The sequence below is a fragment of the Argentina silus genome (assembly GCF_951799395.1).
Source record: "Argentina silus genome assembly, chromosome: X".
NCBI classification, from domain to species: domain Eukaryota; kingdom Metazoa; phylum Chordata; class Actinopteri; order Argentiniformes; family Argentinidae; genus Argentina; species Argentina silus.
The window spans coordinates 21,911,012-21,926,258 of record NC_139653.1 but is presented as its reverse complement, the minus strand read 5'-3'; the positions used below and the strand labels follow the sequence as shown (position 1 = coordinate 21,926,258).

At 40.4% G+C, this 15,247-nt stretch overlaps 1 protein-coding gene across 10 annotated transcripts in view; it reads right to left on the bottom strand.

Annotated features, from left to right (window-relative positions):
• Positions 1-15,247, bottom strand: part of macrod2 (mono-ADP ribosylhydrolase 2) — a 455,899-nt gene that overhangs the window by 137,605 nt on the left and 303,047 nt on the right. For all 10 annotated transcript variants that reach the window (XM_083695577.1, XM_083695580.1, XM_083695579.1 and 7 more), the window contains exon 6: positions 3,204-3,325. In XM_083695577.1, coding sequence (XP_083551703.1) covers positions 3,204-3,325 — 122 coding nt within the window. The remainder of the gene's footprint in view (positions 1-3,203; positions 3,326-15,247) is intronic.

The following is a 15,247-nucleotide window of genomic DNA, read 5'->3' as shown; positions in this document are numbered from 1 at the left end:
TCATCTCCAATCTGATTCCGTCAAGCCTGGGCTATATTTCTCTTCAATGCTTCTCACCTGAGAATCTTTTGCAACAAACAATACACTATAAAGTCCTAAGCAGAGAGGGGCTAGATTCCCAGTGTCCTTATCATAGCAGCCTCTCAGCCCCTCTTCTTTCCAGGAGGCTGAGAACAGTCTGTGGCTGCACAGGCACAGGCCTGCATTCCCACTATTCCCCTGCCTGATGTTCTGGAGCCCCATTGGCGATGCAGGCATCCTGGGCATGGGCCACAGCCACTCAGTGTTGTGATGAGCCTCGGGGGCTCTCTCACCTGGAGAAAAAAGTACTGGAGCCAAAGTGTCCTATGAGTCCAGCAAATAAGAGCAAAGAGTGTGACCAACACGGGCAAACACAAACAAACACAAACACACACACAGAAACACTTTTTTTTTTTTAAGAATATACAAGATACACATCTTACATAATGTATACAATTTAAAGGTTGGGTATTGGATAAATAAGCAGGTCCTAGGGGAACAGATATGAAATGCACACACCCACACAGCCACACAGTCAGGTGTGCATGCACACACGCATGCATGCTGTCATGTACACATAAACACGCATACCCACAAATACAGAATTCAGGGGTTTTCATATAAACACTCGTTGCTGCATAACTCCACAAGCACCTGACTTCCCTCTTTCCCGTTGAGTTGAGGAGCAACCATTCAGCCATCTGACACAGATTGGACAGAGACAGAGACAGAGTGAGAGAGTTAAAGCCTCTACTGCTCCAGAAAGCTTTCAGCTGCAGTCTGGGGGTTAAACAGTGGGTTTCTTGGCTCAGGGTGTTCGTCATTTTTCATCTGAAGGCCATCCCTCTGCAATGATCTGAGCCAACAGCTCCTCACACACAGCGCACCCTGCAGACCGCCGGTGACACAGCAAACATATGGTTTCAACTTTGCCATTATTTTTATGCCAAATTAGTCTTGACAGCATTGCATCAGCATTTATATTTTATATGCAAATATAATGTATGCAAAAAAATGACTTAAAAAGCAACATATTACTTTGGATTTCTGATAATTGTGTTTTACACCAATATGAGCATTGCAGCTGAAGTTGAAATACTTCATAAGTCTACAGAGGCAACCGTGGTTTTTTGTCAGTGTGGTGGCTGGCTGCAGTGTCCATGTTGTTATAAGAGTACAGCACGTGTCTATGGCTTTCTTAGCCTGAAGGGTGGTTTGGGGTTCTAAAATACAGAGATTAGATGCCAAGACCAGCTCGTTTTAATCTTTTATGCTCAAGTTTATTTTGTGTTACATTTTGTTCTGACTTCTATCCCTTTGTAATGCTCTGGAATCCCCATTAGAGAGCTGTCCGTCGAGCATTTCCAAAAAGAGCCCCCCTCCCGTCCTCTCCCCTCCCCTCAGTAGGCCTGACTGGCGGGGTGCTCATCTGTAGTGGCCTCGCCCTCTCTGGTTTAGCCTGCAGATCTCCCACTGCAGAACATACAGAACACCCCTTCAAATGAGCTTAGCGCTGATTGGCTAACCAAGAACCTGGGACTATTGTTTGTCTGAACCAACAAAGAACTTGGATCCAGTGTAGCTTGAGAGCTGAGGGCCTGGAACCAAAGTTATTTGACTATTTTCCCTCCATATCGGAGTCAGAGTGGATGAGGAAACAGAATGAAGGCCATCATGGAAATAGAGACATGAGGGAAAAAACAGTCATTCCTTTTATTGCTTCTAAAAAGCCTTTGTGTTGTCCTTGTTGTAGCAAGGCCAAATGAACTGTGGGTAAGATAATGTAATGATTGGGCTCATCCTACAAGGCCAGTCAATCACAGAGCACCACTGTTTTCACCAAGGGCCAGCTCAATGTGGAGCAGCTGTATAAATACATTAGACATGATTCAGCTACCTCCCAGTGAAAACACAACTCTGTTTCTTATAAATACATGGATTATTGGATAAATAAATTAAGAGATAAACCAAATAAATCTCTGGAATGTGCATGAAACAAAACAAGGACTGAAACATTTGTGGATGAAAGAAAAAAAAAAAAACATGATTGTTACGGCTCTTTCCTATACTTCCCCTATTAAGACCAAATAGGCCCAACACACATCAGTAGGCATTCCCTCTCACTGTTCAGCCCCAGGCTGTCCCACACACTACCCCATGTGTTCCCCATAGAGGTCCATGGAGAGCCATGTTTCAAGTTCCAACTGCTCCAGTTGAGTTACATGAAAATGACACCTAAATTCACTCCCATCATGTTTTATTCATCAATGCTTTTAGTCATTGGTGTTCATGCCTAAATAATACACACACCGTGTGTGATGTGTGTGTCATTGAAACCGAAAATGTTCACACTTATGCATATTGAAACTGACATTCATCTTATAACCATACTCTGCTAGTAGTTCTTCCATTGATTGTCTCCTAATGAGGCTGGAGGGCTATTGGCTGGTGGGAATGTAATTTGTGGGTGTTTGATGTGGTGCTGATTTGTTTGTCCTCCCTGGATAGGGCAAATCCATATGACATGTGGACAAGACTATGTAGCAGAGAGAATGGGCCAGTAACTGGGACAGTGTGTGAGTGAGTAGAGCTTGTGGGCATGGTCTCAGCCAGAGCCTCTGGACAGCCAACTGCACTAAGCCTCATGCTGCAGTAGTTAGGGTGACTAAACTACTGAAGTTCACAGTTATAAGTGTGAGGATTATTAACAGGTACAGTAGCACCTCACAAACACATATCAGACCTCATAGCCTTGAAATGACAAATAATTTGCCAAATAATTTGTCCCCTTAAAGACAAATCACAAACTAATTTCATATCGTAAGAGAGAGGTAATGGTTTCCTGAGCTCAATGAATAGGTTACTATTAGCAGGATTCAATATGGAGCAGTGGAGATACAGACTTCTCTTTCATTTGCTATTAACATGATAAACCAATCTGAATTGCATTCAAACAAAGGCTTAATTTGAGTAACTTGAAACAACACCAACTTGCCGACTATGTTCTAATTGGCTTTTGTGTTCAGAAGTTTTAAGCTGAGTTAATCCTTCTCTTTTTATGACGTCTGCAAATTCACTTAAACTTCTGAAAATGGCGACCTTTGGTTCTTTACATTTTCACCAAAGTACTGTATATTAAATTCGTTTTTTTTCTCAGCTGTTCAGAGGGATGCTGTACTCACCACAGTGCGTAAGCCGTTCTCCTTCACCAGCTTGAGGCAGTTCTGGTAGCAGGCGGTGAGGTCACTGGACTCGGTACTGCTCACATGGCCTCTGGCTACAGGGCCCACAGTGTGGATCACATCTGTTTGGGAGAGAAAACACACACACACACACACACACACACACACACACACACACACACACACACACACACACACACACACACACACACACACACACACACACACACACACACACACACACAGGGTTGTTGAGATCTCTTCATCATCACACTCACTTAATTTCTACAGTAAATGCAGCTCACACACTCACAGGAGAACTGTAGTGACTAGTGCACATGACGTGGAAATTTCACAATTAAATGTTTGATGAGATAAGTACATCTAACAACTGTAAGACCATGTTACATTCTGTCATATTACTAATCGCTCCACCAGCATGAATCTGAAGGGGTTTAGAATCTGTTTCCACCATATTATCATGAAATACAAACAAGATTGGAGTTTGTCTCCACAATGGGACAATGGGGACAGTTTGAACAAGTCCACTGCCCAAAATGAATGCATTTATTCAGTTAATGAAATAGCAGCCAAGATAGAAAATCAATTACAAGATTCTTTTATGCTATCTATTAAAATATTCATATCTTCCCTGTGCTCTCCCTCCCTGTGCATAGTAATGTGTGTGTGCCTGTCAATCATTGCTACTCTTGTCTGGGCCAGCCAGACTGAGGAATGCAGGTCTCTTTAATTGAATCATATGTGATGACAGGAAAATAAGAGAATGTAAGCATTGATTTGAAAGAGAAATAGTGTTCCCACTCTCTCCAACTCCTTCTGGCCTCTTTAACCTTGGTTGGGGTATATTACTGATAATAAACAGGCCTGTTTAGACAACTGTTTAGAAAATGTCACTGTCTAGCCAGAATCTACCTGACTTTAGTATAGAGAGAGAGAGAGAGAGAGAGAGAGAGAGAGAGAGAGAGAGAGAGAGAGAGAGAGAGAGAGAGAGAGAGAGAGAGAGGTTAAAGGAGGAGATCAATATGGGTTTTGTGTAGCTATTGCATAATTTTCTGTCAATAAGAATAATTCTCTACAGTGCACACTGCATTTCAATGTATCTGAAAAAGTGGGGTTGACAGCTGACCAGGAACACTGCACCTTTTGTTTCTTATCAAGCAACAGGCGTCTCAAACATCATAGAACTATATTTACTAATATGTGAGAGGAATTTACTGTAGGACAGGTTGTCTGTTTATTGAAAAATACAAATAATGTTCAAATCAGTCATTATAATTAATTCAATAGGTTTACTGTTTGAGATAAATAAATCTCATCTTTATACCCTATTAAAGATTGATATGCTATGACTCATTAATTTAGAATTTTCACACATCAAATACCCATATCTGTGCACTGAAATATTAAACACTGTTAAATATATATAGTGAAAATTCTGCGCCAGTTTGTTTGAGTTGAGGGAAGGGAAAAATAGCAGTGCTGAATGCAATGTACACTTCCAATAGCAAAGACAACTCTCCTCTTGCCCTTAACCTGACCATTACTACCAGCTTAATATAAAACCTGAAACTCAAGCTACGTTTCAAACTGCTTTCAAGTAACATTAGTCATGTGTCCATAGGTCAGGTAGTCCAATATATGGAGCTAATGTCTTTTCTCATAACTACAATAAAATGAGGCAAGTGGATGGTTTTAGAGGGCATTGTTTTAGAGGGTAAAGTGTTTTCTTTAAAAATATTCTTTGTATGAAACAAGAGGTTTTCTATTTGCATGTTTCCCTAGCAAGGCTGGACTGTAATTAGACTGGAGCTGTCTTGTCTTTTTCCAGAATAGCAGGCTGAGAATTGCATACCACAATGTGGTTATAATGGGGCACATGCCAAGTTGTTTTCCATACATAATTCATGAAGCTCTACACTACAAGAACAGCAACATGCCAATTAAGAGTGTGGGCCAGCACCAAAAACCAGACCAGCAGTGAATTCATGAAAGTTTAAACAGTTCTTATCTCACCAAAACCTATGTCTCAACTCATATCCTCAACACATACGTCAAATACATATTTATAAAAAAAATAAAAAAATAAGGTGAAATTCATGTTTCATTTTTCACACTGTATTTCTCGAGAGGAATATCACATGAAGGATATGTAAACAGTGTCTCTAAATTACACAAAGAAGACCACTGGAGGAAAGGGCTACTTGAGTTGAACTACAGAAGGAACCAAAGTGAGACAATTTGATCAATTTGAGGAGCTCTAAGTTTGTTTCCACTCTTTTAAAATTCAACAAAAAGCCATGCTTATTTACAAGGGGAGGAAAAAGCATATTTTAGCAGACGTATGAAAAATATATGGAAATTACACTAAACTATCCATTAGCCAAAATGTGTTAGAAGGTACTGATTGGACAGCTGCAAAGCAATTGTATGGGAACTGGTGTGCTAAAACCAACAAAGACCAATGAATTACAGAACCTGATCTAATCTTGAGGATATGGCTAAAGGTTGTTATTGGCAGCTCGTATGAAGAAATGAAAATATCTTAGAATGCCTTCAATGTGTTCCTGTGTTAAGGAGATGGTTATTTATGATTGCCCTCTGTTTTTCAATGCATATACAGTGCCTTGTGGTATTTTGTGTAGATCAGTGGCAAAAAGCATAAATGATATCTTTTTTAAAGCCAGGTTGTAACACAACAAAATGTGGAAAAAGTCCAGAGCGGTGAATTTCTACTAAAGGCACTGTATTATACACACATGCACCTTGTAATAAACAGAACAGAACTCTGTATGAGCGTGTGAAAGCATGACTTGAAAACCTGTGGCAGGTAATTCATCCTCAAGTTATTTTCCCCTGTTGTAGCATTTCTTGCTTTCATCCTCCCTGACAGTCGACTCCAGCATATCAGTGTGTCTACATTGCTCACACAAGATACAGACACATATGCATACAATTATCTTCTATAGGGCTTCATGCTAGAGACAGAAACATCTCAATCTTAGTTGAAGTATAAACCATGTTGATAGATTACCAACATTCTCTGTTTTTTGTGGGGAAGGGAGAGTTGATTACTGGTATGATAACAAGCAACAGCTAGAGTGCTTTAAATTCTAGAGGATTGGGCTGATGAAAGGTCCTGAGCCCAGTTGGGTGGGGGGGGTGACAGTTTAGTCCTCAAACAGACCAGGTCTTAGAAGTTACATAATAACTATGAAACATTCCAAATTCAAAGTTACATGTAAACTATAGGTGTATTTCCTGTAGATAACGTGTTTCTGATCTCTAACAAAAATTACACTTTTAAATGGAATTAGCAAATACATCTAGCAAATCCAGTAATGACATGCTACTCTTCTTCTGATAAATCCCCCTCTGACACTGAATGTACTTGTTGTAATTTTTGTCCAAGTTGTTGGAAACAGAGACTGATCCTAGTAAATCATCTGTTTCTAAGTGGAGCCGTGTTCATAGAGCTCCATTTAGATCTGCAGTGAAGGCAGATCAATAGCAGCCCTGTGAACTGTGGATACAAGCCAGTCTCTCTTTGCATGGGTCACCGAGGGGCTACTGGCTGCACTCTAGCATGCATGCCACACTGGATATTGTCTGCAATCCATTATGACTGTACATCCTCTTATAACTAGCTGTTGCTAAAAAAAGAACACTCATATGGTAAAACACTCCTCTCTCTGTATGTGCAAGAGTACATTCTGAATACACTCTGTCCAGCTATGCATAGTACTATTGTAATAATTCTTCTCCCTGCCCATTACACCAAACACTAATTGAAATCTAAAGAATTTAATTTCATCTGCATTAGGCTGAAATAATGATTATCCTCTATTTCTTCACCTGTTTACTCTGCTCATATTGTATATTGTTGTAAAAGGGGCAGGCTTTTCAATGCCTTCATGTGTTTCTCCATACAATTCCTTCTGAAAACATAAATACATGCCTGACACTATAATGACTTGTTTCTACCAATCAGAACACCCACCATGGAATAGTGAATCATGTCTTAATGCCATCACAGGTGCTTTAAACACTACCATACCATAACCCAACAAACAACATGAGGATATGCTGCCAGACATGATCAGAATCAGAAAGGGATTGTTTTATTGTCCTCATATCCTCATGTCAGTTCGGCTACATATAATGTGTGCTTACAGAGAATTATGTGACATTTAGCTACTAAGAGCAAATCTAGGTATATTGTACATGGGGTAATTACCCAGCATGATAAGGGGAGGGTTCCACTTGTGGAGTGTGTGTCTAGTGTAACTCTTGAACTTAATCATCCTGAATAATGCATAAAATCACCTCATGAGGATGCAGCTTAGGGCACTTACATAACACCAAAGGTTCGAAGAGGGGATGTATACAGCCACTGAATATGCATTGCTTTTGCCTACGCTATCATTGCAACAGAGTGTGACTTCTCTGCTTCCCTGTCCTATTAAGAGTGAAACCACTTTTGAGCAAAACAAGCTGCCACGCTATAGTGGAGGCTGTTTTGGTCTGCTGTTCCTATCGCAAAAGTCAAGACATAGGATTAATCCTGTAATTCTAAAGAGTATGGCCATCTCTACATCATCAATAACACATACCCTAGTATGGCCATCTCTACATCATCAATAACACATACCCTAGTATGGCCATCTCTACATCATCAATAACACATACCCTAGTATGGCCATCTCTACATCATCAATAACACCCTAGTATGCCAGACACACACTTTCACCCCTCACTGACACTTTGTGTATTTGTGCCGAAACAACTAACATTGAGGAACACCCTTCGCCCTTCATATAAGTGAGAAAATCCTTCCCCATTTCCATATTATTTTGAGCTGTATAGGCTGAGAGAGAGGAGTGCACTAGCAGGGGCTTCTCGATGTGGTTGGGTAGATTGGGAAGGACATCAAATGTCCCCTTCAAACATCCACTGTACAGAATGTGTGATAACATTTTAGAGTGTGTTCACTAACATATTCTTAGCACTGAAGAAGGAACTACCGAAGGGAAACGCAAACGTCAACGATAGCCCGTTTTTGCAGCAAATATATTCCTTTCACAAATCTGGAAATTATGTGAAGGAAAACGGTTATATCCAAGAGAAAGACCCGTATACTGAGCTAACCTCTAGGATGCTTTGTAAAACCAGAAAATCATTGCCCAACTAGAATAAATCAATTGACACCTAAATTAGTAATGTTGTCTTATCAAACACTGAATTTTAGTAGAGATCACAGATACGTATCCAGTAAAGATATAATGGAATGGAAGCTGGTTTATTCAAACGGAATCAATAGAATTATAATGACAATGAGTCAAGTATTTTTATGCAACCAAATAGGTTATGCATTTTCTAGGCCATTTTCATGATGAAGTCACTCTTGAGTGCTCCCCATCATCCAGCAGCACATTATATAACACAGTTGAAACCAAAGAGATGTGAGCCCAAGATGATGGATTAGGGAGCCTCAATTAGATCTATTAGAATTCACAAGAGCCAGTAGACAATAATCAAACCGCTTTCATGCTGCCCATGGCAATTATCTTTGCGCTTAAGAATCAACAAAGCACATAATGACTTACAGTGCATTAAGGAATTCAGCCAAAATTGAATTTAAATGCAAGCTCTGTGAGGAAGCCTGCAATCACCATGCTTAAAGTTGATTGTAAAAAACAAAATATGTCATCATAACAGGACTAGTGGGTCCTGGATCCTACAGTAGTTGGCTGGACCATGTCACCCTCGGACTGGTAGAGGGGTTCGAAAATCTGCTGTCTTATATTTCCCCAAATCATTGTTAAATCACAACTTATGTGATTTAACAAACATTGAATACTGGGCATAGGAACAGGGATCTCAACAAATCAAAGCAGAGGGGATCATCAGTCCAAACACAAAAGCTTCTCTGAGTACCCTCTCTTTTTTATATGATTATTTAATTGGCTTTCTCATAAACAACAATCTGAGGGAGCGAGGTGGGCTATGTTCTGAGTCATCATGGATGCCCAGACACAAGGTCAAGGAGCCTTGGAGGGATGTTTACATTACATACATTACATTACTACATTGTGTGCAGAGCTGAAACATGTGGTGCTTAGAGGGTAAACACAACACAGTGCCGGCCTCAAAACAGACAGATGCGTTGTTCTAGCAGCATAACAATCAGTCAGGAATCCAAATGAAACATGAACTGTACCAAACCAAGGAGCCTAACTCTTGACTGTGTGTCTGAATCAACATCTTCAAATAGATTGCTGCCGCATCTGTTCTCATAACAAATTATTGCCCGTCAGTCATTGAGAGGCATGCGTCTATCTAGTGACAATCATGAAGCTGCTCTTCAAAGTGTTCAACATGACTTTGATGTGGTGGTAAGACAACTTAAATAAAGGAATGTTATTGTTTCTTGACAAAAGGAGTGCCTTGACCTTTGTTGCAGGCCTGACTCTTCCAAATGTTTTATACTCAGGCTACAACATAGTTTTGTTCTCTTGACTATGAGGGGATTTTCTTTGTATCCTTCATCTCTGTATACTGTATCTCAGGATCAGGCTGATTGGCAGGTGAGAGGGCCCAGGAAAACGTACTGTAAATAAAGCAATTAAAGGTGCAATCTGTAATTCAAACAACAACAAAATGGGCTCCCCGCCACCTTTTTTGGGAGAAAGCTGAAGGATGGGGCTGGAGAAATGTAACCACTCTCAATTTCATAGACAGAGCTATGGATGCAAGGACTGACCATCCATGAGATCAACATCATGGGGCTATTGCTCTGACAGCTATCTTAGCATAGTCATGCTGTCTAAACCCAACAGAGACATTGCACAGAGTTTAAACTCACAGATGCTTAACACGAGAAGCCCTCATTACCAAAGTACCCAGAGTGAAGTCCTGAGACGTCCATTTGTTGAAGTTAGTGTAACAGTGTAATCATTGACTTAGATCAATACCATGCAAAGAATCATTAGAATAACAAATTCTGTCATTCATGGCAGTTCCCTGACGGAGATCACAAAAGCGTCAAGAACAGGATTAATGAGTTGTTGCATTTACCAAGGACACATTGCATTGTATGCCTTACAGTATGTACGACCTTAAATAAAAAAATAAAACTTCAACTTACTACTACTACTCCCCTCTGTATCTCTCACTGTTACAATATGTCTGATGCCTTCAATCTATAAACATTTATCAAATGTGAGCATTGAGCTGACCACACTGTTATTTTACATACACTGACACGTGGCTCAGCTGTAGCATGCATATCTCTCAAATATATCAGGACAGAGACACACACATACACTCCACAGCGCACTCACAAAACAAACAACTAGATACAGGTTGTTTTGAGAAAGGTACCTCAAACGCTATGCTTTGATTGTTAATCTGAAATGATCAAGAAAGCGATTGCGAATGTCTACATCAGCTTGCTTGATTGTGTACTGTGTCATTCAACGACTACTTCCCGCCCGACCAGACTACCGAGGCTACAGTACGGCCCAAAACCGTAGCACACAGTGTAGACGCATACAATACTGTAGGGCACAACAACCATTCTCGTTTCAAACATCCTTCACTATCACCACCTTGTGGTGGCTTTCGGCAGCACTTCACACCATGAAATTACTGCAGCGGCGGGACTTAGTACCCCACTAAAATGACGGTGTGTACCTATTAAAACCCTGCCAACTGTATCTTGCATGTCATCCCTCCTATCTCTCATCCATCCTTCCTGTCAATCTCTACAGCCTCTATCCCAATAAAGCACTATTATGTTAAAAACAGACATTTAGGAAAAGTCAGAGAAGGAGAGGGACAGTTATATTAATATAATGTGTCACATGTGTCTGTGGACCTTTAGTGTTAAACGTGATTGCTGTGTTCACAGGTCTGTGGTTTAGAGCACACTTAAGTTTAACCTTGATCTTAATTGCAATGTACTTCAAAAGTCACCTCACTTTCCACTAGGGGTCAGTGAAATTGCGTATCAGCTTAAACCTGGTAAATCCATGGTTTAGGGAGAGATTTTAGAATATAAATCCCTTTATTTTAATAAACACAATACTATGATATTTGCAAATGTTAATTGTATAATAATTAATATAAATAATAACCATTAATAATGGTTATTAGTTTATCTGAGGAGATTGTGGCATGTAATTTCAACAATGATGATATTTCACCTAAACATAAAAATAGGCTGAACAATCCCTTTAACATCGTACCAACATTTACAGCATATTTAACATGTTTAAGCTTTACTGTACTGTGTAACTGCTACTATCACAAACTGTAATAGGAATAGTGTCATTATCAATTGAAGTGGGAATAAGGGAGGGGATATGATTGCCTTCTTTGCATTTTGTATTGGTTTTCTTTGATGTATCTGGAGTGGCTCTGATAACAGAGGTTGAACATAAGGCAGCAGCATGAATAAACATCATCAAAAGCCATTTTCGATTTTTACTGTTCTTCCATCAGGGAGGGCTGCTGACCTGCCCTTTACAGTACAACCCTTTCAACCCCTCAAAATACTGAATTTTATCCTCCACTCCAAGCATACATTCTAATAATGTGTTGCTATAGTTGGTTTATAGAGGGATAACATAATTAAGTGTCAGTGTTTTAAAACAGAGTGTCAGCTGGGGGAAATGGAGGGGTGTGTGCAGTGCAGAGGTCTTACTGTGTAAGGCAGTTTGAGAGGACTGGTTCACTCTACGGCTCAGTGATAATGGAATTCAATCATCAGCTGAGAGGCTTTATATTTTACACCCCCCCCTAACCCTCCCCAAAACAAAGACTACTGATTTAGAAAAAAGGAGGTGAACCATTGGATATCACTCTATGGAACTATAGTACTGCCAATCCAGAGGGATGCCAACAAATATGCGCTGAGATGTCAGGACAGATGCCTACAGAGACACCTTAAAACAGATATCAGATATCCATTATTTCCAGGAAGTTTTCCTTGACATGTTTTTCCCTCACTGGATTGGGGCCTTCTACACATGCTCTGAGCTGTTCTCATGTTGGTTATTGGTCACTCACTCGGACAGTACAACCAATGAAATGGGTGTTGTCATGGTGACAGAATGATTCCCACATTCACCAACTCCAGTCTGAAAGAGGCTTTTAGCTGACACAGGAGTAATCTGGTGAATGCCAATTACTATAATTTGGATACAGTTGTTAGCAGATCAATTTCCCATTTAAAAAAAAGGATTATGGTCGCCTTATTGATTATTCATGCACTTGGATTTAAATAGCTCTACTAAGTGTCAGTGGAATATATTTGACCACATACTAAGATTATGTTTGGCTGGAAAGGAGCAGGGAATTCACATTAATATAGCATGAGGGAGAGACACACTCATATACACACACACACACACACACACACACACACACACACACACACACACACACACACACACACACACACACACACACACACACACACAAACACACACACACACACACACACACACACAAACACACACACACACACACACACACACACACACACACACACACACACACACCATTATCCACTTTGTTTAATCTACAGACATACAGACAATACAGAAAATCAGTGGACTAAAAAGGTGATTGTACTGACATCTGCCAAAAACATCACACAACATCAGTGTGACATGATAAGATTGAAGCCCCTTAGATACACATCAAAGTGTTTTCCCCACCATTAGATCCGGAGAATTGCTTCCAATTCAATATTCTGTAATGAAGCATCCCCATCTCTCGCTTACTCTTTCTAATAAACTCAGTTCAGTGAATCTTCCACCATCCAACGTTACTTTAGAGAGGAGAAGCCAGACACTGCATTTAACATTTAACAGTTCATACTGGATAATTACAGTGGTTGATGGTTCTTTCAGGATTAAAGGGGGGCATTGTCAATGTGAGAGGACAGGGGCAAACAGCCTGATATTCTCACATAAAGCCTCTGTCCAAACACAACTCTTATTATCTACTGTTACAGTAGATACCGGGCCAAAAGGGGCCAAAAGGACAAACTCCTCATCCCTCTATGCAAGCAATAAATAACTTTTAATCATCTCTCTACATCTAACCATAGAATATAACGCTGCCACCAAGAAGCACAGCATCACAGGCAGCAGACAATTGCCAGATCTGGCTTTGTGGTGGCACAGTGCTGAAAACCGCAAGTAGTATATGGGCCAGACCTGGTCTGAATGTGGGGGGTCAGCCCTGGATGAGAGTTAGTAATTTGCTATGGATCAGCTCTGGTATGAGAAATGTGGCCCTGATTCGTTCCTGTAGTTACTGGGCCATCTTTGGTTCGTGTGTAGTTGACCAGTACTGGGTGAATGTTGGCACTTTGCTCATGGGCCATGTCTGGGATGTTATATCTGGCCCTCATATGTTCCTGTAGTTACTGGGCCATTTTTGGTTTAAATGTGGGGGACCAGTACTGGGTGACAGTTGGAAATGTGCTTATGAGCCAGCTCTGATACTGTATGTGGTGCATGACAATTCCCATTGTTACTAAGCCAGTGTACTGTACTGTAGGTCTGAATGTAGGGGACCAGTACTGGGTGAGAATTGGCCCAAATAAGTTACTGTAGTTGCTTGGCACTTTTGGGATTTAAAAAAAATAAATGACGGTGTTGTCAGTTGGGTGAAGAATTTAGAACACTGGAACCACAAAAACTGGTGTGGGCACATGGAAGTGACAAAATATGAGATTCATAACTGAAAGCTGCACTTTTAGAAGTTTTACAGCCAGGTAAAAAATGTTTTCAATTAGCATCTTATGGTATCTCCTCCCATTTGTGTATGCAGGGTACAATATGTGTGTCTGCGTAAAGGCCAGTGATGTTGATAACAATAACAAAAGTGAGCGTAATCATGTGGATAATGGAGTGTGTCTGGCGGGTTTATGAAATGTACCTTACAGCTATGAATGGCTTACTCATTTTAACCATAATAGCGATATCAGCAACATAGACAGTCAGACATACAATAACAGTTATTTGCATGACCAAAGCGATTACATGTGAATAGAAGCCCATGCAGTGTGCACTCAGCCTATGAGGAACAGACACGTACCCTTCATTGCCCGTATTTCAAAATGTAGGCTTATTACATTTATTTTACTCATTTATGTTACTTTTAGTCTATTAGAACCACCATATTTTCTCCACCTGTGTTTGAATGTAGGCTACAGTAGCCTATGTGTGTTTGATTGATGATAGGGGCACAATATCCATTGTCACAAATAGGCCAAGTCTGGGCCTTTGCCTAATAGGCCAAGCCTGGGCCATTTCTGGCCCAGGGAACAAGGTTGTACCTGGGCCACATCCGTTTGCCAGTAGCAAACAGTGGGCAAGATTTGGGCTGTCATTTCTCTGCTGACTGTGATGTAATTGAAAACAGAATGGTTGATTATGAGTAATTATTCCCCCAATCAAAAATGTGATTTTATGTCAAAAAACATAATCTAACATAACCAAGGCTTATGAGAATGTGTCCTCTATCTAGCTACCCACTTTTAGACTCAAAGTGATAACAGCCAGAAAAGCAAAAAGTGAGACCAGCCAAATTCATTTTATGAAGTGATACATTAGAATCCAATGAAAGACTTTAGAAAATATATGAATAAAGATTAATTTAGCGCATCAAGAAGGACCCCTCTTTTGGCAAGAGTGTAATGATCCACACTTCAGCTGCACTTCTTCAGTGTCCTCTATAGGTCACCCTATAGCTGATCAGCACCTACCGACCATTCAGTCAACATGTCCCCATCTCTCCAACCATAAGTTTCCTTTTTTGGCATTGTTTTTGATTATGGTTACTCTGCAGGTGTGGTAGCATTGGGGTGCTGTGCAGCAGAGGAAGGGAGTTTGCAGACTGTAAGTGATCGTGCTGGGATGCATTAACCACATGTGAATCACAAATCTGATCTGTCTGCAGTAAAAGGAGCTACTGGAAACATCACACAAATGTGTCACTGATGGGTT